The 24,505-nt window shown below is 45.1% G+C and overlaps 2 protein-coding genes across 8 annotated transcripts in view; both read left to right on the top strand.

The window, feature by feature from the left end:
• The window catches only part of slc25a25b (solute carrier family 25 member 25b), a 33,775-nt gene extending 18,140 nt beyond the window's left edge, over window positions 1–15,635 (top strand). The window contains exons 2-12 of one of the 6 annotated variants that reach the window (XM_035391055.1): window positions 1,265–1,393; window positions 5,769–5,895; window positions 6,251–6,338; window positions 7,234–7,269; window positions 7,791–7,902; window positions 10,107–10,265; window positions 10,554–10,706; window positions 11,015–11,122; window positions 11,802–11,969; window positions 12,119–12,269; window positions 12,852–15,635. In XM_035391055.1, the coding sequence (XP_035246946.1) occupies window positions 6,274–6,338; window positions 7,234–7,269; window positions 7,791–7,902; window positions 10,107–10,265; window positions 10,554–10,706; window positions 11,015–11,122; window positions 11,802–11,969; window positions 12,119–12,269; window positions 12,852–13,036 (1,137 nt within the window). In that variant the 5' untranslated portion in view covers window positions 1,265–1,393; window positions 5,769–5,895; window positions 6,251–6,273 and the 3' untranslated portion in view covers window positions 13,037–15,635. Of the gene's footprint in view, window positions 1–1,264; window positions 1,394–3,376; window positions 3,956–5,768; window positions 5,896–6,250; window positions 6,339–7,233; window positions 7,270–7,790; window positions 7,903–10,106; window positions 10,266–10,553; window positions 10,707–11,014; window positions 11,123–11,801; window positions 11,970–12,118; window positions 12,270–12,851 lie in introns of those variants that run through there. The other 5 variants (XM_035391053.1, XM_035391050.1, XM_035391052.1 and 2 more) reach the window with 5 other exon arrangements.
• Window positions 15,636–16,883: 1,248 nt separating this feature from the next.
• uap1l1 (UDP-N-acetylglucosamine pyrophosphorylase 1, like 1) lies at window positions 16,884–24,343 on the top strand. 2 transcript variants are annotated; one of them, XM_035391057.1, is made up of 9 exons: window positions 16,884–18,275; window positions 18,607–18,811; window positions 19,203–19,378; window positions 20,055–20,227; window positions 20,519–20,712; window positions 21,071–21,211; window positions 21,432–21,617; window positions 21,914–21,980; window positions 23,466–24,343. In XM_035391057.1, the coding sequence occupies exons 1-9, from the start codon at window positions 17,984–17,986 to the stop codon at window positions 23,550–23,552; spliced, it is 1,521 nt and encodes a 506-aa protein (XP_035246948.1). In that variant the 5' UTR covers window positions 16,884–17,983; the 3' UTR covers window positions 23,553–24,343. The 2 variants fall into 2 exon arrangements, with proteins under 2 accessions (XP_035246948.1, XP_035246947.1); XM_035391056.1 differs by having other exon boundaries at window positions 21,911–21,980.
• Window positions 24,344–24,505: the final 162 nt, after the last annotated feature.

The raw sequence follows: 24,505 nt of genomic DNA, 5'->3' as shown, positions 1-24,505 counted from the left end.
GGGAAGCCGTTCAGTGGCACTGTCACTGGATAGGGCTCCAGAGAGGACAGGAATATTGACAAGGAGTTTTTCAATTAAAGAACAAGTGTGACTGTTAAGGCCTTTCCAAAGCCTCTTTCATTCCTGCAAGTTTGATTTTGAGGTATGTTTTGGAGCATTGTCTTGTTTATATATTCCAGCTTCAATATCTTCACTGACTCTGGGCCATACATTAGCTTCTAGGATTAGCTGATATTTAGTTGAATCCATTCTTCCTTTCACCTCCACAATATTTCCTGTGACACTGGCTGCCACACAACCCCAATGCAAAACCAGATCCACCCCCATGCTTAACAGTTTGCAAAGTGTTCTTTTATTCAAATACTTGTTTTTGTCTAAGTGTATCTTTAGTGGTTGTGCCTAAGAGTTCATTTTTGGTTCTTTAGTCCACAGCACTTTGTTCCAAAAAGTCTCTGGCTTACCTGATAGTTGTGTTGCACACTTGAGATGTTTGCTTTTGTGATGAGATCACGGAAGAGGGTTCTTTCTGACAACTCTTCCATGCAGACCATTTTTGTGTGAGCAATGCTATGCAGTGGACCGTTCACCTCTCCTCTAGAGTCAGCCAAACCTTTCTGCAGGTCCTTTGCAGTGGCATGTGGGAGTTGCTTTGCATGCCTGACCAGTGTGTGAGCAGTTCTACCAGAGATTTTTCTTCCAGATCTTGGCTTGACCTCAGCAGTTCCCTTTAATGGTTTTTTAATGATGTTTCTGATCGTGGAAATTCCAAGCTGGGAACATTTAGATATCTTATATCCTTCCCTTGCTTTGTAAGAGTCAGTTATCTTAAATTGCAGGTCCTCAGTCAGCTTACAGAAGCCCATGGTTGTTAAGCACAACACCCTGAGAGGTTAGAAGGGTTGGAGTATTTATAAAGCTCTGGAATTATCTTCACCTGGCTTAATTTAAGGCCTAACGAGTCGATCAAGTTTTGCGTCCTTGAAAAAGTATTAATGGATCAATTGGAAGGGTGCCTAAACCGTTGCACATGCCAACCCTTGCACACGCTTCTTCCACAGTTTTCTAATGCTATCATTTCTGCCTTGTGTGGGTAATCTCATGAGTGATTTGTGAAAACGTCTTACCTTAAACCTGATATTTATTTAAATGACTTTTTACTTGTTGAATTCCTCTGCAGTTTATGATGAAGAGCACTGATGCATTTTTTGAATGGATCGTGTGCACCAGAGTACAGCAGGAGATTGAGCGCGGTGTTTCTGGACAGATTGTGTGCAGCTGAGTGGGTGTGACGGAGGCCTGTGATCGCTGGAGGAACAGTGGAGGGACGGGCAGAAAGAGGGCCTGGGTGGCTGGCTGTGAGGGAAGAGCTCGCTGAGAGAAAGGGTGGCAGACGGTGAGGAGAACGCTCGCTGACTCCTCCTTCGCCCCTAACCTGTCCCTGTTTGCCGTTGAAGAGAAGGCGAAGCTCCCCTGCCTACGGCGCTTAGCTGGAGGAGGGGAGGTCAGACCCTTCCTACCCCCAACCCTCGGGCGTGAAGTCTTGGAGTCCCACCTTGTGACTTATCTAAAATTAGGAGAGCAGCGAAAGAGAAGCTACTGAAAATTATGCCCTGCCAATTTACTCCCCCCCCCCCCCAACTCCCCTGTTATCTCACCTTACAGTAGAGCTGTTGCCAGTCCTGGAGGGCCTCTGCAGGTGTAACTCCAGTCCTGGAGGGCCGCAGCCTCTGCAGGTGTAACTCCAGTCCTGGAGGGCCGCAGCCTCTGCAGGTGTAACTCCAGTCCTGGAGGGCCGCAGTGTCTACAGGTTTAACTCCAGTCCTGGAGGGCCGCAGCGTCTGCAGGTTTAACTCCAGTCCTGGAGGGCTTTTGCCCTCATTTCAGTCAGCAGCAATTTAAGCTTTTAGCCAAGTGACTTAAATGAAGGACCTTTACGTTGAAACACTGAAAACCAGAAAGCAAAGGTTCTGTGACTGTAACAGCAGCAGTACTTTTTGTAAAAGGATAGCTGATGTATTTTTTTGCACTCCATTGTAATGGAGGAAAGTGGAGATGGTTACAGAGAGGGACGAGGTCACAGCACAGGAAGTGTCGAGGCTGGGGATTAAACACCCGGCTCCATGGGGGATCGTACACGAATTGAGAGTGGGCCACCCTACAGACTGCGCCACAGTGTCCCCAGAACAGCAGCTTTTAACAGTGTGGGACAGCCCATACAGCCGCAGTCAGGCTGTGGTTTGACTGCAGTTTGTCCACATCAATGAAATCGCTAAACTGGCTGAATTTTCATAGCCTTCATGTGCATCATTCCTGCAGACGAAGCGTAGAGCTGGCCATCTCAGGACCTGAATCTTACTGGCACCCTTAAGACCGCTGGTCTGCTTTATCCAATACCTTGGTGTTTATTGATTTGTAGTTTTTTTTTTTCTCCAGAATTTCAGATTGATATTTCAGTTTTAAAGAATTTGGGGACTAATTTTACAGTTTTTCCCCAAAACAGACAAAAGTTCTTAGGTTTTTGGCTTCCTGAGCCAATTTGTGAAATGCCATTTGTATAGGACTGTGTGCCTGCTTGTAAGTGGAGCTGAGAAAAATAGCCATAGATTCACATTGATTGACTGATTGCCCCGTAGAGCGATGTGAAACTGGTAACAGCAGTAACAGGAGTGTGTGCAGAGACCGCTGATAATCTTGAGATCCCTCTTATAATGTTGTATTCCACTGTCACTCTAAACCCCTGAACCCTGGACAGGAATTTAATTCTGACGCCAGACCCTGACTCTAAAAATGTGCGTGTGTGCGTGTCTTTTTTATTTTTAGGTCTCCTTCATTTAACCCATCTCTGTGCTAACCCATTTAAATCCTAATTACACAATTTAATTAATCCAGTTCACGTCAGCCTGATGGCTGATCAGAACTAGCTCTCATCTAGTTTTAAATCTTCTGACGTTGTGTCTTCTGGAGTAGCGAGAGAGAGAGAGAATTTGTCATGCCAATAAAGCTAATTGAATTGAATTGAATTGAGAGAGAGAGAGTGCGTGTGCGTGCGCGTGTCTATGGCATAGACCGTATAAAGGTCTATGGTGTGTGTGTGTGTGTGTGTAAATTAACGTTTACAAAAAAAGCAAACCCTCCTTTTCCAGTGCAAATTCAAAATTTTGGATGTAAATAATAGATCACTCATTTAAAAAAAAAAAAAAAAAAGATGTCTGTAATTCCTGTCAGTTTCTGTTATGGGCATCTTCCTTGTTAAGATATAGGCCTATTTTGGAATTAAACAGGAATTTTCGTGGAAATGTAAAACTTTTAATGTTACCTCCTTGGTCGAAGCATTATGCATTATATTTTTCAATACCCTTTAAGGAAAAAAACAAATTGTTCGTCTGTATTGTTCGTGAAGTGCAAAAGAAATACTGCAGCAAAAAGAAGATGATATTAGGCTATAGGTACTTACTGGATGTGGATGTATTTCTCGAGGGAATCTGGTTTCACTCAAGATGGAGAGGTGTGGCTTATCTATCGAATGCGGTCTTGATTGGGTGTATCGAAATGCGTTTAGCCAATGATGTGCAGGAAAGTAAAAGGCGGGCGTTTATCGGAGCAATGATATCGTGCCGGGACACGACAAACCTTAAAGTGGGAGGGATCTAGAAATTTCTCGATTTAACATGTGCCACTGACCGGCATTTACCGGCATTCCAATGTTTCGCTACTGCTGGGGTCGTGTTCATGTTTTTGTATATATTTTTGTTGTAGTATGTATTTATTTGCGGTTTGAAACTGCCTTTGGAGTACAATGCTGTGTTTGTGCTTTTACGTGCCGGTTCCCGGCATGGACCAGGCTGAATGCGAGTATTTCGAGTCTAACGGTCTACCATCCGAGCTGAAGTCTCTGTTCAAGCTCAGTCTCTTCCTGCCTTCCCAGGAATTGTCGACATATCGAAAGTGGCGGCAGGTAGGAATAATTCGCTCTTTCAGTTGATTGAGGCAGGCATCTCAAGCGTAGCCTTTTTGAAGGGCTGTCAGGCTTGACCGCTAGAAAGAAGCAAACGTTAGCAGGCGAGATGATGCCGGGTCTAGCGTAAGTAAAAAAATGGGATGTGAACTGATGTTCGCTTTTTGCTTTCCTGGTTAATTGGCTTGTTTGTCTTGGGTGCATAACAAAAACGTGTATAACTGTTAACACCTCGCCTATGTCATCTAGAGAAAGCATTTGTTGGTTGCTTTGGATCACTGACATATCAACTCTGAAGAGTGGTGTGTGTCCAGCAGTGTGGCCACAGTTAGCCAATATGACGTGGGACGGCGGACGAGGCCGGACCGGACCATAGACTGTATAAAAATGGGCTGGACGCAGCCGGTTTCTGTGCATTTATAGGCTACTTCGGGCAACGGTTGTTATACGCTCATATCAAAAGCGACGTGCATTCGGTGAAATATCATACTAGCATGTAGCTAATTAAATTCAACTCATTGAAAGCGTGTACCTGTTCGCACTTGGAAAACTAGTTGGCAATATTATTTATCGCAGCAGCTCCTTCATTCAATGGTCGTTTGAGCCGTAGTGGCCCCTAGCTACATGGTCCACCGCGCCCGCTCACAAGTTAACCATGTAAGAGCGAGAACCAATTTTTGAGAAAATATGATCACTTTAGAGGGAAAAAATTACATTCATATTTTACCAGCTGGTGTAAAAATAAACAGAACTGTGTATTTTAGTTTACCTGTATTTTAGTGGAAATGTTATTTACGTATGAAAGGTGGAATCGAAGCTACGTCATTCAAGATTTCTTCAGCTCGGACTTTGGAACAAACGTAATTCTCTGTGCAGCAGCTATTGTGGTCACTCGCCCAAGAATTCTAATGGTTTACTGTTCCTCACACCCGTGTATTTCACAAAGCGCATTTTTCCAACTACTGTTGTGACAGCATTTTGCAGCTGCGCTGGTTTAGACTGATTTTGATATTCCTACAAGAGTATCGCAGGACCCATTGGGGGGTGGGGGGTTGGTTATTAAGCAGTCTGTGCTTTGTATTTTTTCCTTTTAGGTTCCAAAAAACAGTTTGAGCATTAGCATGGCAGCGATTACTATTGCTGTGTTATGGGAGTAAGTGAGTTACTGTGGGGGTACAGCTGGACATCGTATGGGTGTTCCTGAATATAGCTTCCTTTGAAAAAGGCAATGCCAAAATATTGAGTAGGGGGGTAAAGGATTGATATGAATAAAACTCAAGTGTGAAATATGACTGCACCCTACTTTCTTTAATTTAGCCTACAGTGTCTGTAACCAGACTTTTCCTTGTGTACGCACCACAGTGCATTGCATGTGCCAGTGTAAAGACTCACATTGTGTCTTCATGCGTGAACATGGAATTTCTTTGTTTATGCTTTGCCCGGTGTACTTGTGCATCGTGATCATCATTTTCTTCAGGACTTGATCGGGCGCTGAAATTGGAATTCACACCCTCCTTCCTCCCACTCCCAGTCATGCTGAAACGGACGATTAAAGTATCGCGTTTCTGTGGAAGTGAATGATAAGGCCTTTGGCAGATGGCTGTAAAATGAGTCATCGCTCAGGCCATTCTCTGTCCTTCCCTCATGAATTTACATAAGTATGATTTTTATCTGTGCTTCCTGTCTCTCTTATCTAACGTGTTTGAATGCACGTCCTTTGCAACGCTGCTCTTGATGCTCTTGATGAGTGCAACTTTCATCCTAAACTATTTAATATTTGCTCTTAACTGAACTGGATTCTGTTTTATTGCAGAAAGTAGTGAAGGCGGGAGACAAGGATCTGGATGGCCAGCTGGACTTTGAGGAATTTGTCCACTACCTGCGAGACCACGAGAAGAAGCTGCGTCTGGTGTTCAAGAGCCTGGACAGGAAGAACGATGGTAGGGCGTGCGAGGGTGCGACCCGCCCCTCTACACGCTAACGGGGGTGGTGGGGTGGGCGGGGGGAGTTTGTAAACCCGGTGACGTACAGAGCTACTGCGCACTGTCCAATCACCAACCAGCACGAATGATTCCGTTATTAGCAGATTGCCTAATCAAGACCAGCATACACAGGTTACATTCTGTCCCTTTATTCAGCTGGATCTGTACTGAAGCAATTATGGTTACGTACATTAAGTACATTGTTGTTGAAGGGAACATTTGGGATTTTAACCAGCAAGCTCTGAGTTGCCAGTTACAGTGTTTGACTGGTTTGAAAGGTCTGTTGACGTCTTGTCTGGCCCCGCGCACACAGGTTGCATCGACTCGCAGGAGATCATGCAGTCGCTGCGAGACCTGGGCGTTAGCATCTCCGAGCAGCAGGCCCAGAAGATCCTAAACAGGTAGGTGTGCTCCTCCACTGCGGCCATTACTGGATGCTGCCCATGCATAATTCATCAGCGTTCCCCCTTCTCGCCCTTCTGTAATCCCTTGGGGGCTGTACCAGCGATCCAGTCCCAGCTGGTTTTTGGGTTTTAGCGGGAGAACGTCTTAAAGCTTCTACCCCCTCCTTGGTGGCCTTGGTTGGCACGGTAACCTAATCCCCTCCTCAGCCGCTGACCAGGCTCCCTGTCGTCGCGGTTACTGGCCCCATCCCAATGCGTTCACCTCAGGTTGACTTTCGAACTGCCATAAATAAGGATGTAGGTTTGTGAGTGGGCGTGTCCGATCGGGGTCATATAGTTATCTTATAGTTTAATAACCCTTTGGACACCTGCCAAATCAATCACTGAGAATCTGTCGACTTTGTGTTCTGATTCATCCTGTGGGGCTTAATTCTGTCTCCCAAGACAAGCACAAAGCCTGATGCATTATGGATGGTTTTTGTTCCTGAAGGGAACTAGATTTGTTTTTGTTTTTTTATGACCAAATTTGTGGAGTTGCCCAATCTGACAGTAAATTGGTATGCTTGTATGTCACCTACGGTAATGATGCTTCCTCTTGGGCCTGAAATAGATCTGGCATTGAAGCACCCCTGGTTTACCTGAGACTGGTTATTTTTAGTGGCGATTAATCTGTCCTTATCCCACAGTCTGTTCCCAGCTGTTAAACTCTGCCTTTGTTAGTCGGTCCCTGGGTTCTGCTTTCTGTGTTTAACGGTGTCTGTGTCCATCTGTGCATCTTTCCCCCCTTTTTCACCTCTCCCTCCCTTTCTCTTTTGCTCTCTCTCTCCTCTCTGTCTTTTCTCTTCTTTTCTTTTCTCCCTCTCTCCCTCCCATTTTCTCTTGTTGGTCTCAGAATAAGGAAGGGCCAAGTTTGGGCCCCTATTGCTTAGTAAGTAACCTCGTCCTTTCCTCTCCTCTCAGTCTGCTTGGCCTGCCTGCTGTCCTAACAGACTTCAGACTGTCTGTTTTTTTTATTTCACTCCACGTTTTCTTTTCTTCCCCTCGTTTTCCCTGTCTGCGTGACGTCACCTTGCTAGCCGCAAACCGCAGGGGGTCTGAAAACTGGCGGCGTGACTTAAAATGTCTGATGCGTTTTCAGTGCCAGAACTGGTTCACTCTGTACAACGAACAGTTGACCTGCAATTTGTTTAGTAAATTCACAATGTTCTTATATCTAATGAGACCGTACCCATTCCTGGTTATACATTGTGCATGTGACCAATACCTTTCCATAAGGCTCACAAATACACATGTGCACATTGGCACACTCACACTCACACGCACACATACACCTACTCTCACACACACGCAAACGGCCTGTAAAAATAACAAACACAATGATAACTGCCAGCAGGGAGCTTTGTGCAGGGCTTTGGCGCTAACGGACGCGTTTGCGTTGTTGTCGCGCAGCATGGATAAGAACGGGACGATGACCATCGACTGGACGGAGTGGAGAGACTACCACCTCATGCACCCGGCCGACAACATTCCCGAGATCATCCTGTACTGGAAACACTCCACGGTAAAGCTCCAGACTCTGCCCACTGCCGGACACTGCGACCTCGCCACTCACCATAGAGCCAACCCACTGCTAGAGCACCCCACTCACCATAGAGCCAACCCACTGCCAGAGCACCCCATTCACCATAGAGCCAACCCACTGCCAGAGCACCCCATTCACCATAGAGCCAACCCACTGCCAGACACTGCGACCACTCCACTCACCATAGAGCCAGTCACCCACCCTCACAGAGCTGTGGTTTGGTACGCAAACGCATGCACACACATGCGCGCACACACACACATGCATACTTTAGTCCTGTTGACTCCCCCTATGAAGGCCCCTAACAGGCCCTTTACAGAGTTTTGTTTACTTTAAAAAAAAGTTAAGCTAAAGTAAGAAATGACAAAATTGGGCCTATTTGTCCCATCTGCTGTTGGCTGGTCATTTCGCTCCCTCATCCTGGTGTAACACTTGCATTTACTTGCTTGGAAGAAAGATATTTATGCTATTAAGCTTTTTTCCAAATCAGCACACCAGGCCGTTATATCAAACTGCACCAAGATCAAATAATTTCAGTGTGTGGAGCACTGGGGAGCACCCTGGGCGTGGACTCTCTGAGGTCTCTGCCTCCCCTGAGAATCTGGGAGGGGTGGGGTGGGGGGCAGAGGACCTGGGTGAAGCTGGCATGGGGCTGTTAGTCCTCTAAGGCAGTGGCCCCTGCTAACACTGTGGATGAGTGTGTGTCTCCCACATGCCTTACATTTCTTGAGGCTTGTTTGGGTTTTTGAAGAAAGTCCAGGAAAGTCTGCGCACTTGACTCGACAAAACTCCCTCTTGATTCCAGGATTTCACAAGAACTGTTATTATAAGAGGATACTTTAAAAAAAAGTTTTTTAAACCTGACTGATTAATTACATTTAATCACAAAGTTCATTTTCATTTAATTTTAGTTGATCTGTTTTCTTATATTTCTTTAGCCTACCCCTCTAAACCGTTTTATTATTAAGAATTTCCTTCTCTTTATAATGGCACTTTTATGCTTGTAGGCTACTTCCCACAAATTTTTTAAAACCTTGATATTGCGCAACATTATAAAAATATGCTGATGCCACATGTCTGTGGCCCTAACCACACTAAATGCAGCCTGTGGCACACTGCTGTCAATCATCCATAAGGAGCAACTGACTTATCAACGTGGATGACATATAATGTGATGCATGTCTACCGTGTAGCTTCAAGGAAGGGTCTACTGACCTCATGCTGTGGGAGGACAGAAGTGCAGGTGGGAAAACTGCTTAGTAAAAGCCGGTGGGCCTACTCATAACCCCTCTCAAACTGACCCTGTATGATTACTGGGGTATCAGACTGACACCAGGCAGTGCCCTCAAATGACCAGACTGCCTGGGTCCGACTTCTTCTTTTCTTTTCTTTTTCTGGATTGTGTTCTCAGTTTACTCTGCTTGGTCAGATTCCAGCTCTACATAATTCAAATATCAGTAGGGTATTGCATAATGCGTTTGACGTAGTTCTGTTGTGATCCACTTGGCAATCGACTGCTTTGTTGATATCTGGCATGTAAACCAGCTTTGAGTTTCATTTACTTTTGACAGTGTTTTTATTTTTTATAACCATTATGGCACAAAAAGTCTGAAAAAATGCACTTTATTTTCCTTTACATATTAGCACCTATGAGGCTGTTTAAATCAAATTTATCCGGGGAAAGTTTACGCTGGTTTAGTCGCTGGTTATGAAAGGCGTCTCTCGAAAGTGTCATTCATCTTTTATTGGAAGTTTAAATGGGTCCATTTGACCCAACCCGAACACAAAGGTAAAAACCTCTGCAATGTTACAGCTCTGGAGTTTTTTTATACCTTTTTTTGCATGCAGGCTCTCGACAGGATTTGGCAGTTGGGGTTAATCCGTATTCAGTTGTGTCAAACAACCGACAGCTAATTAAAGCACTACATCTTCAATCTCCTTTAGGAACCAACTGTGCCTCTTGATGTTACGATAGAAGTTTATATAAAAAGTCATACTATTGGTTGAGTCTCTGAGGACCCTGCATCAGCTCAGCTCATTGGTTAAATATTTATGTGAGGACATAATGGGGATCTCTCTGGATAAGAGCATCTGCTGAATGCGTAAGCGTGTGTACGTAATGGTCAGATGATCGCGCTCTGCTCCCGCGCGTCCCGATCTTCAGACCTCTCGTTCTCCTGCAGATATTCGATGTGGGCGAGAGCATGCTGGTGCCGGACGAGTTCACGGCGGAGGAGAGGAAGACGGGGGTGTGGTGGCGCCACCTGGTGGCGGGCGGGGGAGCGGGAGCGGTGTCGCGCACCTGCACTGCCCCGCTGGACCGCCTCAAAGTACTGATGCAGGTGCGTGAGGTTCGAACCCGGGGCTTTTCCGTATTAACCTCCAGTGCGTTATGGAACAAGCCAAACCTTGCAAAACTTTCACAGATGAGTCCTTTCTGATGCCGGACAGTTTTGTGTGCCACAATTAGAAATAAATAAGAGACTGGGAGATGAGAGGTATGGGTCCAAGGTCACATGCCAGTCTTCCTATTGGTTCAATGTAGTCTGCAATGGACATGTCATAGTAGCTACACCCATCATGGGGTGCAGCAGGGCTCATCCTCACCCCTCTCTCTCTCTACCTGGCAGGTGCACGCGTCGCGTAGCAACAGCATGAGCATGGCTGGCGGCTTCGCCAACATGATCAAAGAGGGCGGAATGAGGTCACTGTGGCGAGGGAACGGGATGAACGTCATCAAAATTGCGCCTGAATCCGCCATAAAGTTCATGGCATACGAGCAGGTAAGGGGCGGCGATAGAGAGCTCACTCTTCAGAGAAGCACACTTTAAGTCTCACCATCCATGTTCCGGTGTATGCTCACTAACAATGGGAGATGCAGACTCTGCCATTAAGATGCTGTAGGTTAGTCTCTGGATAAGAGTCTTGGGTATATACATTCATATTATGAAACTGCCAAGGTTCACACTGCTTTCTCTCTCTCTTCTCTCCCCCTCCCCCCCCTCTCTCTCTCTCTCCCTCCCCCCCCCCCTCTCTCTCTCTCTCTCTTCCCTTCCTCTCTCTCTCTCTCTCTCTCTCCTCCCTCCCTCAGATTAAGTGGCTGATAGGCAGTGATCAGGAGGCTCTGGGGATTCTGGAGCGCCTGGTTGCCGGTTCCCTGGCGGGAGCCATCGCCCAGAGCAGCATCTACCCCATGGAGGTGAGGAAGCTTTTTAACGTTACCTCCATGTTACCCCGATTAGTTCCTTTCACCCCCTGGGCCCAGTTTTTCTAAACTTATCTGGCAGGATAACGGTAATTAGATCGGATTTAATCTGAAAATTGGGTTTTTCAAAATGGATAAATTAGATGCGGATCCCTCTGATTGGGATTTAAAAATCCACTGAAAATTCAGAACCTTAAAGACAAAAAATCTCATACACATGCCTTTTTTAGTGAAAGCTACAACTTAAATAATGGTTCAGCACAAAAGTCTTTATTTGAACCTATTTTCGGTAAATCGCTTGGTGGGGAAAAAACTGAGCAGAGAAATATTGTTTGGATTTATTTTCTCCATTCAAGATTGATCTTCGTTTTTGAGCGCAGTGGGTAAGGAACTGCGCTTGTAACCGAAAGGTCGCAGGTTCGATTCCCAAGTAAGGACACTGCCGTTGTACCCTTGAGCAAGGTACTTAACCTGCATTGCTTCAGTATATATCCAGCTGTATAAATGGATACAATGTAAATGCTATGTAAAAAGTTGTGTAAGTCGCTCTGGATAAGAGCGTCTGCTAAATGCCTGTAATGTAATGTAATGAGCGTTTGCATGCATGTGTTTGCGCGTGTGCGTTTGCGCGTGCGCTGCTGGGTTTCACACGGGGACTTTTCTCCCTGCTCAGGTTCTGAAGACCCGCCTGGCCCTGCGGAGGACGGGGCAGTACGGGGGCATCGTGGACTGTGCCAGGCACATCCTCAGGAAGGAGGGGATGGCAGCATTCTATAAGGGCTACGTCCCCAACATGCTGGGCATCATCCCATACGCGGGCATCGACCTGGCTGTGTATGAGGTACATGCACGCACATACATCCTACACACACAAAAACACACAACAGTGTAAGTGCATGTAGATGTCACAGGTGTAAGAGGTGTGCACACAAATTTGAGCCCAAATGGCGGTGCCATAATCTCTCTCTCTCCCCCTCCCCCCTCCTCCAGACGCTGAAGAACGCCTGGCTGCAGCGGTACGCCACGGACAGCGCTGACCCCGGCGTGTTCGTGCTGCTGGCCTGCGGCACCACGTCCAGCACCTGCGGCCAGCTGGCCTCGTACCCGCTGGCCCTGGTGCGCACGCGCATGCAGGCCCAAGGTGAGGGGCGCACGCGCGCACCGCCCCCTTTCGCGCGGCGCCGTTCGTCCGCCGCTCGCTGCGAGCTCTCTGGCTGCGGCGCGAAAATTGAGTTTGCCTTTGCTGTTTCAATGCACGTAGCCAAAACAGCCCTGCCCACCTTAACCGCACGCAAATACCCAGCTGTTTAAATAGATAGTGCGATTGTTAAAAAATCGTATTCAACAAGTAAAAAGAAATGAAACTTCTTTCTCTGCACAAAAGTGCCTTAAGTTTGAGTTATTTTTCATGTTAGGCTGCTGCAGTTTAATTCTTCAAGAGCACCTTGTAGCACCTGGAGTTCACCTAGGCCTGGTCCCTTGAAATAATTAAAGTATTCTGACAATTGTGCTAGTTTTGAATTTTCACTGGAGTTCCTTTCCTAAATTCTTTACTATCACTTTATTTTCCCCCAGATAAGCACTGGCTCTAGTTAAATAACAGTAAAAATACCCTAAACTCCACCCTGATAATGCACTGAACTCCGCCCCCTCTCTATGGTGATCAAAGTAAAACTCTGCCCCCACCTGGATTCTGACCTGTTGTATCTGTGCCCCCCTGTAGCCACCCAGGAGGGGGGCCCCCAGATGACCATGTCGGGGCTCTTCAGGCACATCGTCCAAACGGAGGGGCCCACGGGGCTCTACAGGGGCCTGGCCCCCAACTTCATGAAGGTCATCCCGGCTGTCAGCATCAGCTACGTGGTCTACGAGCACCTCAAAACCAGCCTGGGGGTGCAGTCGCGGTGAGGAGGGTAGAGAGGGGAGGAGAGGTTCCACAGTGACCAAAAAAAAAACACTGAAGACTGTCGGTGGGGGAGGGGGACAATCTAAGGGCGCCGCTGAGACGCCTGCGGACTTTTGCACAATCGTCCCATTCTATGAATGTGTGATGGCTGAACGGGGGGAAGCAAAGGGGTAGAGGAGTGCACTAGTGAACAAAACCTGAGACTGGTCTCTGGCTGTGACTGTCGGCGGGGACAAGGGGACGAATGCTTCTCTCACCAATATTTAATTTAACTTTATTATAATTATTATTTTTATCACTGTCATTAGTTTTAATGTTTAAGAGAGGCACTTCAGAGTAATTCATTCAACACCCCCCCCCCCCCCCCCCCTTTTCCACAAGCTATAAATCTAACAGCTTTATCAAATGGCCGTACTGATGGTCTTTGGGTAGACTGTCACGCAGCATTAAGGGACCACGGACGTGTGTTCGGCTGCCTGCTGTGCTGCGCTCGTGGCGGCGGAGTGATGGTGCCCTGAGCTGCCTGCCGCTGGCTTCCAGGAGCAGGAAACACTTGGGTGCTCATGCAGTCCAGCAGGGGGCAGTGTCTGTCCAGCTGCTGCGGGTTCTACAAAGAAACTTGGTCCGTGCAACGAAAACAACCCGTAATGTGACAAGGGCTCCTCGGTTGTCGGTTTTGCGCGCGGCAAATTCATCCTGGATTAAGATATTACTTTTTATTTAATAGCATCAATGCTACTTTAACAATTCTTAGATTTTTTTAATTTGTGCACTGGAGAAACATTTTACGTCATAGTCTAAATCTCCATTGTGGCTGCTTAAGGAGTCGCCCGTTTGTTAATAGTGCTTTATTTTCCCATTTTAAATTTAGTTTAAACGGATGGATGTTCCACCTCCGTTTATTCTGTTTTTAATTTAACTCCGATTCTGAAGAAACGCCTTATCTGTGTAAAATGTCAAAATGTCATCTCGAACAAATGGGGAGGGCTATTCTGTAAGTGCTACTCTAAATTATTTTTGTATGCTGACCAGATATTTATTTTATGGTGGCCTCATTATGAGATGGGCTATGTAAAGAGTATATTTGCAGCATTCGACTTTGTTACAAAAAAATGATCCGTGATTCAGTTCAGTGTAACATACGTTATGCAACTGGTCCCTTCTGGAATGAGTCGTTTTCAAGTGAACGTTTTTGCATAACTGTTTTCCAAAGTCTTGGTGAGGTGGCGTTTATGGGTTAGCGGCGGGACAGAAATATGGGATCCCGTGACGAAAGCACTACACTGGGATAGCACACCCATGTATCTCTTCCAAATGTACATGTCTCGACGATTAACTCTTAAGCACTTTAAAATATATCTCCTTTGACAACACTTGAATTTATTATTTTTATTTTTTTTAATATACATATAGATCAGGATTTGATGATGCATTGTTTTGTAGGTGCTTGGAAATATTATTTGCGCACTCGTGTCAGTTCTCGCCATCATTTTAACGGTGCTTGTATAGTGACAAGTTGATGTGTATGGCTTTGCTGTATCGTTTTCTTTTACGCCTCGTCTAGTCCGGTCAGGATAAAGGGTCTATCTTTGTCCACGCTTCCCCGGTCACGTGGGCGTTCGGTACTGGAATTTTTAAACAGGGAGTTCGGTAAAAACGACTCTGATCCCTTGACTTGAAGCACGGATTCTATAGATCCTGTATATATGTATATATATCTTACAATGAAGTGTAGTCTATAGAATCTTTGGCTGAAGCGCAGCTGTTGCCTTAATTCGTGCGAGACGTTGGACTGCTTTGTGTCTTCGGCTGGCAGGAGATGCAGAGGAAGGGGGCGCGTCGCTCGGGTGTTTCTCTTCGGTCTTTTATTCTCAGGGAGAATTCAGAGGGGGAAAAGGGAATGCACGAGGGAATTGCACTTGGATTTTTTTTCCTATAGCGCCCCCGTTCTCGCCACGTCCTTGCAGTCTGGCGTTCTTGTTTTGGCTACTCGTTCAGGTTTTGTTTAGTTATTCCACTTTCCACCAGCTTGTCCCTTCTCTGTTTTTGATGCCGGTAAAGTATTTATTACGGATGACTTGTATGCACTCATACTTTGTGATGGGCTACAGCAAATATTTGGAGGCGTTCCATTTCTGTGCTATATTTGCGCACCTGCATCAGAAGCGGGGAGACGTTAATGCATTCGTTTTTTAAACCTAGAACTGGCTGCGAAGACTTATGCCAGTAGCGCCATGCTCCCAGGTAGAATGCCACATTTCAGAACCGTCTGAAAATATTACGCCTTACTGTCGAAATAATGTTCGGCTGTGCTGCCTGTCTTAACGCTTACATGAACTGTGACGTGTAGAGCATATTCCACTTCACCGGAAAACTAAGATGTAAACTGAATATTTTAACTCGGAAATCATAATCCGCATTTGCTGATGCTTTGAAATTCAGTTGTTTGTGTAGCAATGACATATCTGTTCCGAAGAGAGTGATAGGCTATACATATATATATTTTTAAATGAGAATGTTGCAAGTGAGTCTTGGCGCAAAGATCAATGCAAAAAAAAATTATAAAATAATAATAAAAAATAAAATGGTTATTGAAGCAAACTTTGTCTCTTACATTTGAGCTATGTAATGAATGTAATGCAGATGTATTTATGTCAATATGGGAACAACTGTCAAATAAAGTTATTCTTAGTTCAAATATTTGTTGTTTTATTTGTGTGCATGTATACACATTATGGGAATCAAATGAGTTATCACGCTTGCTTCTGTACATAGGAACAGCAGCGTTGTAACGTCATCATCTAGCACCTTAACCTTGACCCCTGGTAACTTTTTTTAAGGTTGTGTTGGGCTATGCAGTCTTTCCAGACCACTAGAAACTGCGACCTGCGAACATATCAGAATACTTTATAGGCCATCAAAATATCACATACTTTATATTTGGAGCATTTACTTCAGCTCACTGACTCAGAAGACTCAATGGCGTGATTCATTGAGGACTCACTGATTCATTATTTGGGCAGCAGTGTGGCATAATTGTTAGGGCACTGGGCTTGCAACCCCAAGGTAGCAAGAAATCTATCATTTGATTTCTTGGTTGGGCACCACCATTGTACCCTTAAGTAAGGCAAGCTACATAGTACAGTACATAGTACAGTACATATCCATCTATACACAAAAAGTATTGTACGCTGAAAGAATGATTGTAGGCTGAGCCGTGTAAACCACAACAGCATTTGTTAAATTCGGTGTGTGTGTGTGTGTGTCAGAGAGAGAGAGAGAGGGAGAGAGCGAGAGAGAGAGAGTGACTGTGTGCTGTGTATGCTGCTGTCAACATCTCATAATTGGCAGTGACCGAAACATAAATGGGTATATTCATAATGAGGTGTTTAGTTCCTGCAGCAAGTTTCAAATGTCTACATAGAAACTGATTTTAGGTGATTTTTTCCATTTAAAAAATGTTTCGTTTCATAGCACCATCCTGTGGTTTAATTGGGTTAGTTCTTTAGACCTGTCTTCAGGGTGAAGTTATCAACAGACACACCAAGTTCCATCACTTTTTGTCAAACCCCTGCCCACATGCAAATTCAGTGGCTTACTGCAGGCATGTTTTTAAATGTAGCAATTTTGTATATACCGCCTGCAGCCTTAAAAATACATGAAATAAACGGCACATTTAAAAATATATATTTTGTCACATTCCCACCATCGTTCCATTTCTCATCACTGTCATTGCTCAGTTCTCGAAGCACATCGTAGGTTTTGCAAACTCGCAAGGAATACCGTGAAAGAACATCGCACAGCGCAACCGATTTAAGGTGGATCCTCGGACGCTAACAGCGTCCCCTGCTTGCGTCCGAGAGCTGTGTGTGTATTCCCTTTCCGTAATTAACTACGGTTTTACGTTCCAGTTTTCCGCTTACTTCCGCAACGAACATTTTTAGGTATGTACACAGTAAACAAAGTGGTGTGGGGATATTTTGGCTAGATTATTTTTGCCCCTGTCCTTGTCTATGGTCTGAACAACCCCTCGAATAGTTATTTCCTGCTGTCGGAAAAATAACCTTTGTTGTTTTTGGTTACAGTAGCCTACGACACACAACTGATTTAAGTATACTATTCATCGAGTAAAGAGCACAAGTAGCCTATGACTTGCTGACTCGTCCGGATGCTCGTTATGTTGCTTTTTTTATTGGCGACTTCTCAAAAAGGTAAAGCTAAAAGTATGCTAACTATTCGTGTCGTGTGAAATGCAAGATAAACAATGGATCTAAGATAACAACTTTGTTCTCTCCGTCGCCAGTGTTTTATATAGGCTAATCTGAGAACGGATACCAAAAGGGTTTCACGATAAGGTAGGCTACTCATGCAACGTTTTGGGGGAAATATTAAGTTAGAAGTAGCCTACAGTAGGGAACAAAATTCTGCACTAAGTGCGAAAGTCCCAAATCATATGACCTCCACATTAAAAGGGAAGTTTGTGTGTCAGCACAATAGGCTAGGCTACTTCGTGCTTCTGTGATAGGCTATATAATCGTCTCCGCACAAAATCCAGACTAAAAAACCGAGTGACATCCCTTTTTCTGTAGGCACAATCAGCTGGTTATATGTACCGGGTGGGGCTGCGGTTCTGCGGTCCAATATTTGCTTTGCTACCCCCAGTTTGATCACAAGACAGTTTCGCCGCTATCCACTCTGAACTCCGCTAGTCACGAGTTGCGTCTCGCCGCCCAAAGAAATAAAAGCAAAGCCGTCATGTAAGAGTGGCTTTACCGTACGACCCCTTCTCTTGACTCGCATCGAGTTTTAGGCTATTTAGCGTATAGCGTACTGGCAAGTGAAACCTATTCACTTCATAGTAAACGAGTTAAAAGCTACAATTAGCCAAATAGCCAACTCAACTTTTGTCAGATTAGCCTACTTCTTGCATGTGAGCCACCAGCCTAAAAATGATAACGTTCGAAGAAGCAAAGACTCGATTGGAAGTCGTCGGTCAGTCCCACCTTCTCAGGTTTTGGCCTGAATTAAGCGAGTTGGAGAAAAGCAGGTTTCTGGGCGAATTGTCAGAGTTAAACATTAAGGAACTGGAGGATCACTGCCGAGGCGCCACCAAAGCAGCTTTCGGCCAACAAACGAGTCTCCAGGATGGACTGCACCGGGAGATGGAGCCCGTTCCGCCGGAGTTCATTGGCGGCGTTAAGAGGAGCGACAAAAATACTCTGGATGACTGGGAAAACGAAGGTAAGATATTGTCGGTAGCCTGTTTATCTGCGATCGAAATTTCATCAGAATTACTAGTCGCATTTTAAGTGCTCAGCTCGCATGCAACAGGAGACGTGCTCTACTAACATTTAAACGTAGTTACCTGTAATGCGAGGTTAAAGTAACATTCGCCGAATTTGGCAATCGTCATGAAACTTCTCGCTCTAACTTATGTCTTGACAGCGTCAAAATAGTCGCTGCAAAGCTGTAGATTTGTAATTTGTATTCGCCAGCCCCAAACAAGCTATCATGCGCAAAATTGATTTTCCCATATATCACGGTGCACGTTTCTTCTCTGCGGCTCTCTCAGGTATTTTGCAGATTTCTCGGAACAAGGTGGCTGTGTTGCTTCTGGCCGGTGGTCAGGGCACTCGGCTCGGTGTGCCGTACCCGAAGGGGATGTATAGCGTGGGCCTGCCGAGCAAAAAGACCCTGTACCAGATCCAGGCCGAGCGCATCCGGAAGGTTCAGGAGCTGGCGGCTGGGAAACACGGTTCAAAGTGCACAGTGCCATGGTGCGGCGGTACATGCGTTAAATAAATTACTGATTATGGTAAACTGTAGTGCGCCAGACCAACTACCGAATAAATTAGCCACAGTTACAAAGCTCTTCTCTCCCAGTGTTGCCAGATGTTTGTAATTACATGGAGACGCCCATTCTATCAAATTGAATGTGTGGGATTATAATGTAGGTTGACGTTTTTGTGTAACTTGAACCTGATTTGAGTATGTAAGAGAAACATAGATTTTTCACTGCACGTTTTGCAGTGATTTATGCTGAAATTTAAGAGCAAGTGTTTGATTTGGTGTCTTAGTTAAAACTTTTGAGGATGCAGGTTGCCTCTTTCTGGGATTACCTGTTGCCATGACATTGGAGCACACTTGTCCCCCTCCCCTGTCCCACAGGTACATAATGACCAGCGAATTCACCCTGGACCCCACAGAGAAGTTCTTCAGGGAGAACCACCATTTTGGCCTGGACCCGGGCAATGTGGTGATGTTTGAGCAGAGGATGGTCCCGGCCGTGGGGTTTGACGGAAAGCTGCTTCTGGAGCAGAAGGGAAAGATCGCCATGGCGCCAGGTCAGAGGCAGTGCTGCTGGTCCCCATGGGCCAGTATTTCAAAACTTTAAATCCAGATCACAACGATCCAGATTTTGAAATTCCTTTTTTTTTGGCTAGTTCAGTTTAAATATATCTTGTAGCTTTGGTCCCAATGTGTCAAAGAAGTTTCAACAGAATCATTCTGATCCAGATACCTCAAGATCAGGATTACAGAAACTACAGTCTTTGCAGTCTTTGGATAGGCCTCTATCTGTTGGTCAAAATAATGCAACATTTCATTAAGACAGACATAAGTCAGTGAGTTTGCATATTACTCCTATTTGCCAATCTGCATTATTACACAATATATAGGCCAAAATCAGTCTAGTTTCAGATTTCAGTCGCACTCGATAATTAAAATTCCTAAAAATAAACTGTTTTGTCAGCAGCATACTTTTTTTTATCGAAAGACCCTAGTTTTAAAAAAGTTCCCTACTGTTCAAGCCAAAGCATTCCACAATATTTTGCATTTTTTTCTAAAATTCACAGTACCTAATATGGTACTGTGATGTACAGTACTGTGACTGGACATCATGTACTGTCACATCGCACCAGACCCTCCTGTAGCTTAAGGATCCGGGATGGCTGAAGGAGCATGGGAGTTGAGCATCTGGTGAGTGTAAGGAGTCTTTGTCTGTGACTGTGTGCACCTCAGATGGAAATGGAGGTCTCTACCGTGCGCTGGTGGATAACCAGGTCCTGGAGGACATGGAGAAGAGGGGGGTGGAGTATCTGCATGTGTACTGCGTCGACAACATCCTGGTCAAAATGGCCGACCCCGTCTTCATTGGCTTCTGTGTGAGGAAAGGAGCAGACTGTGGTGCCAAGGTGTGTGTGTATTTGAGTCCGTGCCAAGGTGTGTGTGTTTGTATGTGTGTTTGAGCTAGTGCCAAGGTGTGCGTGTGTGTGCGTGTGTGTGTGTTTACCTGTGTGTGTGTATTTGAGTCAGTGCCAAGGTGATATATATATATATATATATGTGTGTGTGTGTTTGATTGATTGATTGATTGATTGATTGAGTCAGTGCCAAGGTGTGTGGGTGGGTGTTTGTGCGTGCATACATGTATGTGTCAATGTCTGGACTATACCTCTGTCCCCTCTGGTCTGTGGGCGGGGCAGGTTGTGGAAAAGGCGTATCCGGAGGAGCCAGTGGGTGTTGTTTGCCAAGTGGGTGGGGTGTACCAGGTGGTGGAGTACAGCGAGGTCCTTCCAGAAACGGCCAAACTGCGCGGCGCGGCCGGCGAGTTGGTCTACAGCGCTGGAAACATCTGCAACCACTTCTTCACCCGGGACTTCCTGAGGAGCGTCACACAGTGAGTGGGCATCCAGCTATGCAACATGTGCACACAAATGCACTTAGAAACACTTCCACATTCAACTGCGCTTCAAATTACCTGCATATGCAACTGAACTTTGAATCACCTGTACATGCAACTGAGCTTTGAATCACCTGCACATGCAACTGCACTTCGAATCACATGTGCTTACAGTAAAACTGCACTTAGAGACATCTGCACATTCACCCCAGGGTGGTTTTATGTTTGACCATAGAAGTTATCCACTAAGTTAAGTTAGCAGTAAGGTTCTCTCGGGGTTGATTACTGGTTGGCCGGATGCAAGTTAGCAGTGAAGATTCTCAGGGTTTGATTATGGTTGGCCGGCTCCTGTCAGGCACTTTCAGGGGGAGCTGAAGCAGCATGTGGCGCTGAAGAAGGTTCCCTTCATGGATGAAGAAGGAAACCTGGTGAAACCCAGCAAACCCAATGGAATCAAGATGGAGAAATACGTCTTTGACGTATTCCAATTCTCCAAGTGAGTCTTCCTCTAAGACCTTATCTCGCCTCATCTAACAGTTGTAAGTGTGTGTGTGTGCGCGTGCGTGCGACTGCCTGTGAACACTGTGCTGGTATGGTAGTATCGCTTCTCGCCTGTTTCGTGCTCCATGCATGTGTGTGCATGTATTAGTGTTTGTGCATGTGTGTGTGCATGTGCAGGTGTGTATTTATTTGTGTTTATGCATGTGTGTGTGCAGGAAGTTTGTGGTCTTTGAGGTTCCACGCGAGGAGGAATTTTCGCCCCTGAAGAACGCGGATGGGGCAGCCCTGGATACACCCACCACTGCGAGGCGCTCCCTCCTGGCCCAGCATTACCGCTGGGCACTGGCCGCCGGAGCCACCTTCCTGGACCACCAGGGGGCGCCCTTACCCCCTGAACCCTGGTGAGAGGCCAAGAGTTTGTGCATGAACCTAGATTCACTCTATGACAGTGGTAACCAACCCTGGAGATTTACCGTCCTGTAGGTTTTCACTCTAACAAAAAGAAAGCACTCAACAGCTAGATATCTCATTGAGCTGCTACGCATGAAAAGATTGTATGCTCACATTTAGGATGAATTCTAAGGATTTTATGAATGAGGCTTCTGGTGTGTTCTTTAATTGGTCTTTTTCTGGCTGTTGGTTTTTTTAAAAAATGTGTAAAAATTTTTGTTCTAACTACTGATTCCCTGTTCAGCAGGACTTCTCAGGATGAAGACCCACCTGTGGTCTGTGAGATCTCTCCACTCGTCTCCTACTTTGGAGAGGTGAGAGGAGGGGGGGGTTGGAGAGGTAACCATTTGGGGCATTTTGAACATGTGGCCTGAAAAGTCCTCTCTGAAAGTTTTTTTATTACAACGCTGAGGCTCACACCGTAAATGACCAGGCCCATTTACAGCCTTATCCTGCAGTAGAACAGAGGCAGTAATTCTTTCAGTGTAGCTGCTATGCCACTTTGGGCCCTCAGCCAAAAGGGAGAGAAAGTGCTAAGAGTGTCTCATCACCAGTTTGTCAGGCCAGTCGCTGACATTAGTGCCACATGAAAACCTGAATGGAAGGCAGCCCAAACATACTACTTATTTGAGTTCTTCACTTGCACTGTTAGGGGCACGGTGCCATTCAGCTAATAAGCAAGAGTAGGCCTATGGTTGGTGGAGCATTGCGCTTACAAAAAAATTACTGTATGTTGCTTTGGATAAAAACGCCTGCAAAAAAAAAAGAAAAAACACACACACACACATAGTCACACAAACACACATATACACACAGTGAGCTCCATAATGTTTGGGACAAAGACTTTTAAAAAAAAATTTGGCTCTGTACTCCACAATTTCAGATTTGTAATCAAACAAATCTAATGTGGCTAAAGTGCACATTCTCCTCAGCTTTTATTAAAGGGTATTTTAATCTTAAACCAAAAAAATTTGGAGTACAGAGCCAAATCAAGAGAAAGAAAAGTCTTTGTCCCAAACATTATGGAGCTCACTGTACATATATATACAAACCGTATCCCACATTAGGCTGTGAAAGAGCGCACAGATCCCAGTGGTTAGCTGGAGCAGCAGCAGCAGCCATCGAAGCAGAGGGAGCACGTGACTGCAGGCTCTAATTCACAGATTATTCTGATGAGCGCGTGTGCATTGCATGTGGAGGCGGGGTGTGTTTTCAGTGCAAATGCAGCTTTTTTTAAATAAAGTGTGTTTGCGTTGCATACGTGCAAACAGTGTTTGCAATTCATACGTAGTTAATGTGTGTTTTGAGTGCATGTGTGGATGAAGGTTGTATGCATTGCATTATGTAGGTAAAGGGCTTTGTTACATACAGCATTGTATACTGTATGTAACAAAGAGCTTAAGTGTGGGGATTGCGACTTTTAGGCTTTGCCGGTGCATCAGTGCTATTGAACTTTAGCAAAGACTGAGCTTAATAAATGGATAACCTGTGGAAACATTAATTTAATGTGAATACTGACTAGCTGTTCAATTGTTTGCTGTAGTTCCTGTAGTATAGTTACATTATGTTCAGACATTTAGCATGTGCTCTTGTCCAGAGAGGCCAACTCAGCTTGTGTGTGTCAGTGTGTGTATGTGTGTCTTTTCTACAATGATTGACATAAAAAAAGAAATTCAGCTTTACAGAGACTGCTGAAAACTGGTTCAGCTTTATAAAGAGCCAGGTGGGTTTAAATGGGGGTGGTTAACACAAAATATACATCACTGCTCTGATTCCTTGTGTTCTCTGTCGCCCCCTAGGGACTGGAACAGCTGCTGAAAGACAAGGCGATCACTTGTCCCTTCATCCTGGATGAGGTGGAAGCAGAAAAACTCCTGAAAAATTAGTCTTGCCCCACCCCCTCCTTAAAGTCTAAGAAGAGCTGGAGGCAATATGCCACAGGGTGGATGGGGGCCAGGGTAGCAGCTGTTTCGCCAGGGAGCGAAAATGTGTTTGTAACTATAAGGGATTTTTTAAATGGTGCCTTTCATCAAAGTTTGATAATACCATATCAAGAAAAATGCAGCATATGGCTGTATTTCAGGTGATTTCAGGTATTCCTTGGAGTGTGTCGGTTTTTAAACGAACGGTCCTCCGAATGTGGGTACACAGAAAAACTGGAGGATGCACCTGTTCACTGTGCATTGAAGGTACATGACTGAGGGAAGCTACATCTTATATTAATGTAAGGGCATCTTTTCCATTGAGGCTACAGGATTAGGAGACAACTGGCTCTGTCGTGAAGTGCAACCTCTGAAGTAGCTGTATTTGCTCATTCTGACCAAAATATTTACCGGGAGAAATGATTAGAAATAAATACAGAGCAAAACCAAAATCCTGTGCAGTTGATTTACACGCTTCTGTTCTTCCTCTGTAAATCGACTGAAGATTTAAATATCTTTTGTTATATTTAAACAAAAATCTTTTTATATCTATGTCGTTACATTCAGTGGTTTGTTGTCTACCACTTACAGAGAAGACAATGCTGTATTGTATTTCACAAATTGTGACTTGAAAGTATGAGTTGAAATATGTATTTCAGTAACCTGGTCGTCTGCCAAAAATGATTACATACACAGTGATGTAATATTACTTTGAATTCATAATAACTGGAAATAAAACTTTTTTCAGCAACTGACAGTTCATTCTTGTTAGAATCTAGCGGGTGATTTCTGTGGGTGTGTTTTTTCCGTTCGAAGGAATGTAATAGCCAGAACTGAAAGAAAGCCTTGGGGAGAAGTGCAGCTGTGGTCCATTAGAATAGAATACACATAGCGCCCTCATGGTTTCAGTGTGGCAT

This window comes from Anguilla anguilla, chromosome 14 (genome assembly GCF_013347855.1).
Source record: "Anguilla anguilla isolate fAngAng1 chromosome 14, fAngAng1.pri, whole genome shotgun sequence".
Taxonomy (NCBI): domain Eukaryota; kingdom Metazoa; phylum Chordata; class Actinopteri; order Anguilliformes; family Anguillidae; genus Anguilla; species Anguilla anguilla.
Note: the sequence above shows the minus strand (reverse complement) of the source record. Positions and strands in the feature narration are given on the sequence as shown.

Bases quoted from the DNA above. Each gene is read 5' to 3' on its own strand.
- uap1l1 (XM_035391056.1), top strand. From the start codon at position 17,984: ATGATAACGTTCGAAGAAGCAAAGACTCGATTGGAAGTCGTCGGTCAG. The intron at 18,276-18,606 runs GTAAGATATTGT...CGGCTCTCTCAG, and splicing joins GGATGACTGGGAAAACGAAG to GTATTTTGCAGATTTCTCGG. The intron at 18,812-19,202 runs GTGCGGCGGTAC...CCTGTCCCACAG, and splicing joins TCAAAGTGCACAGTGCCATG to GTACATAATGACCAGCGAAT.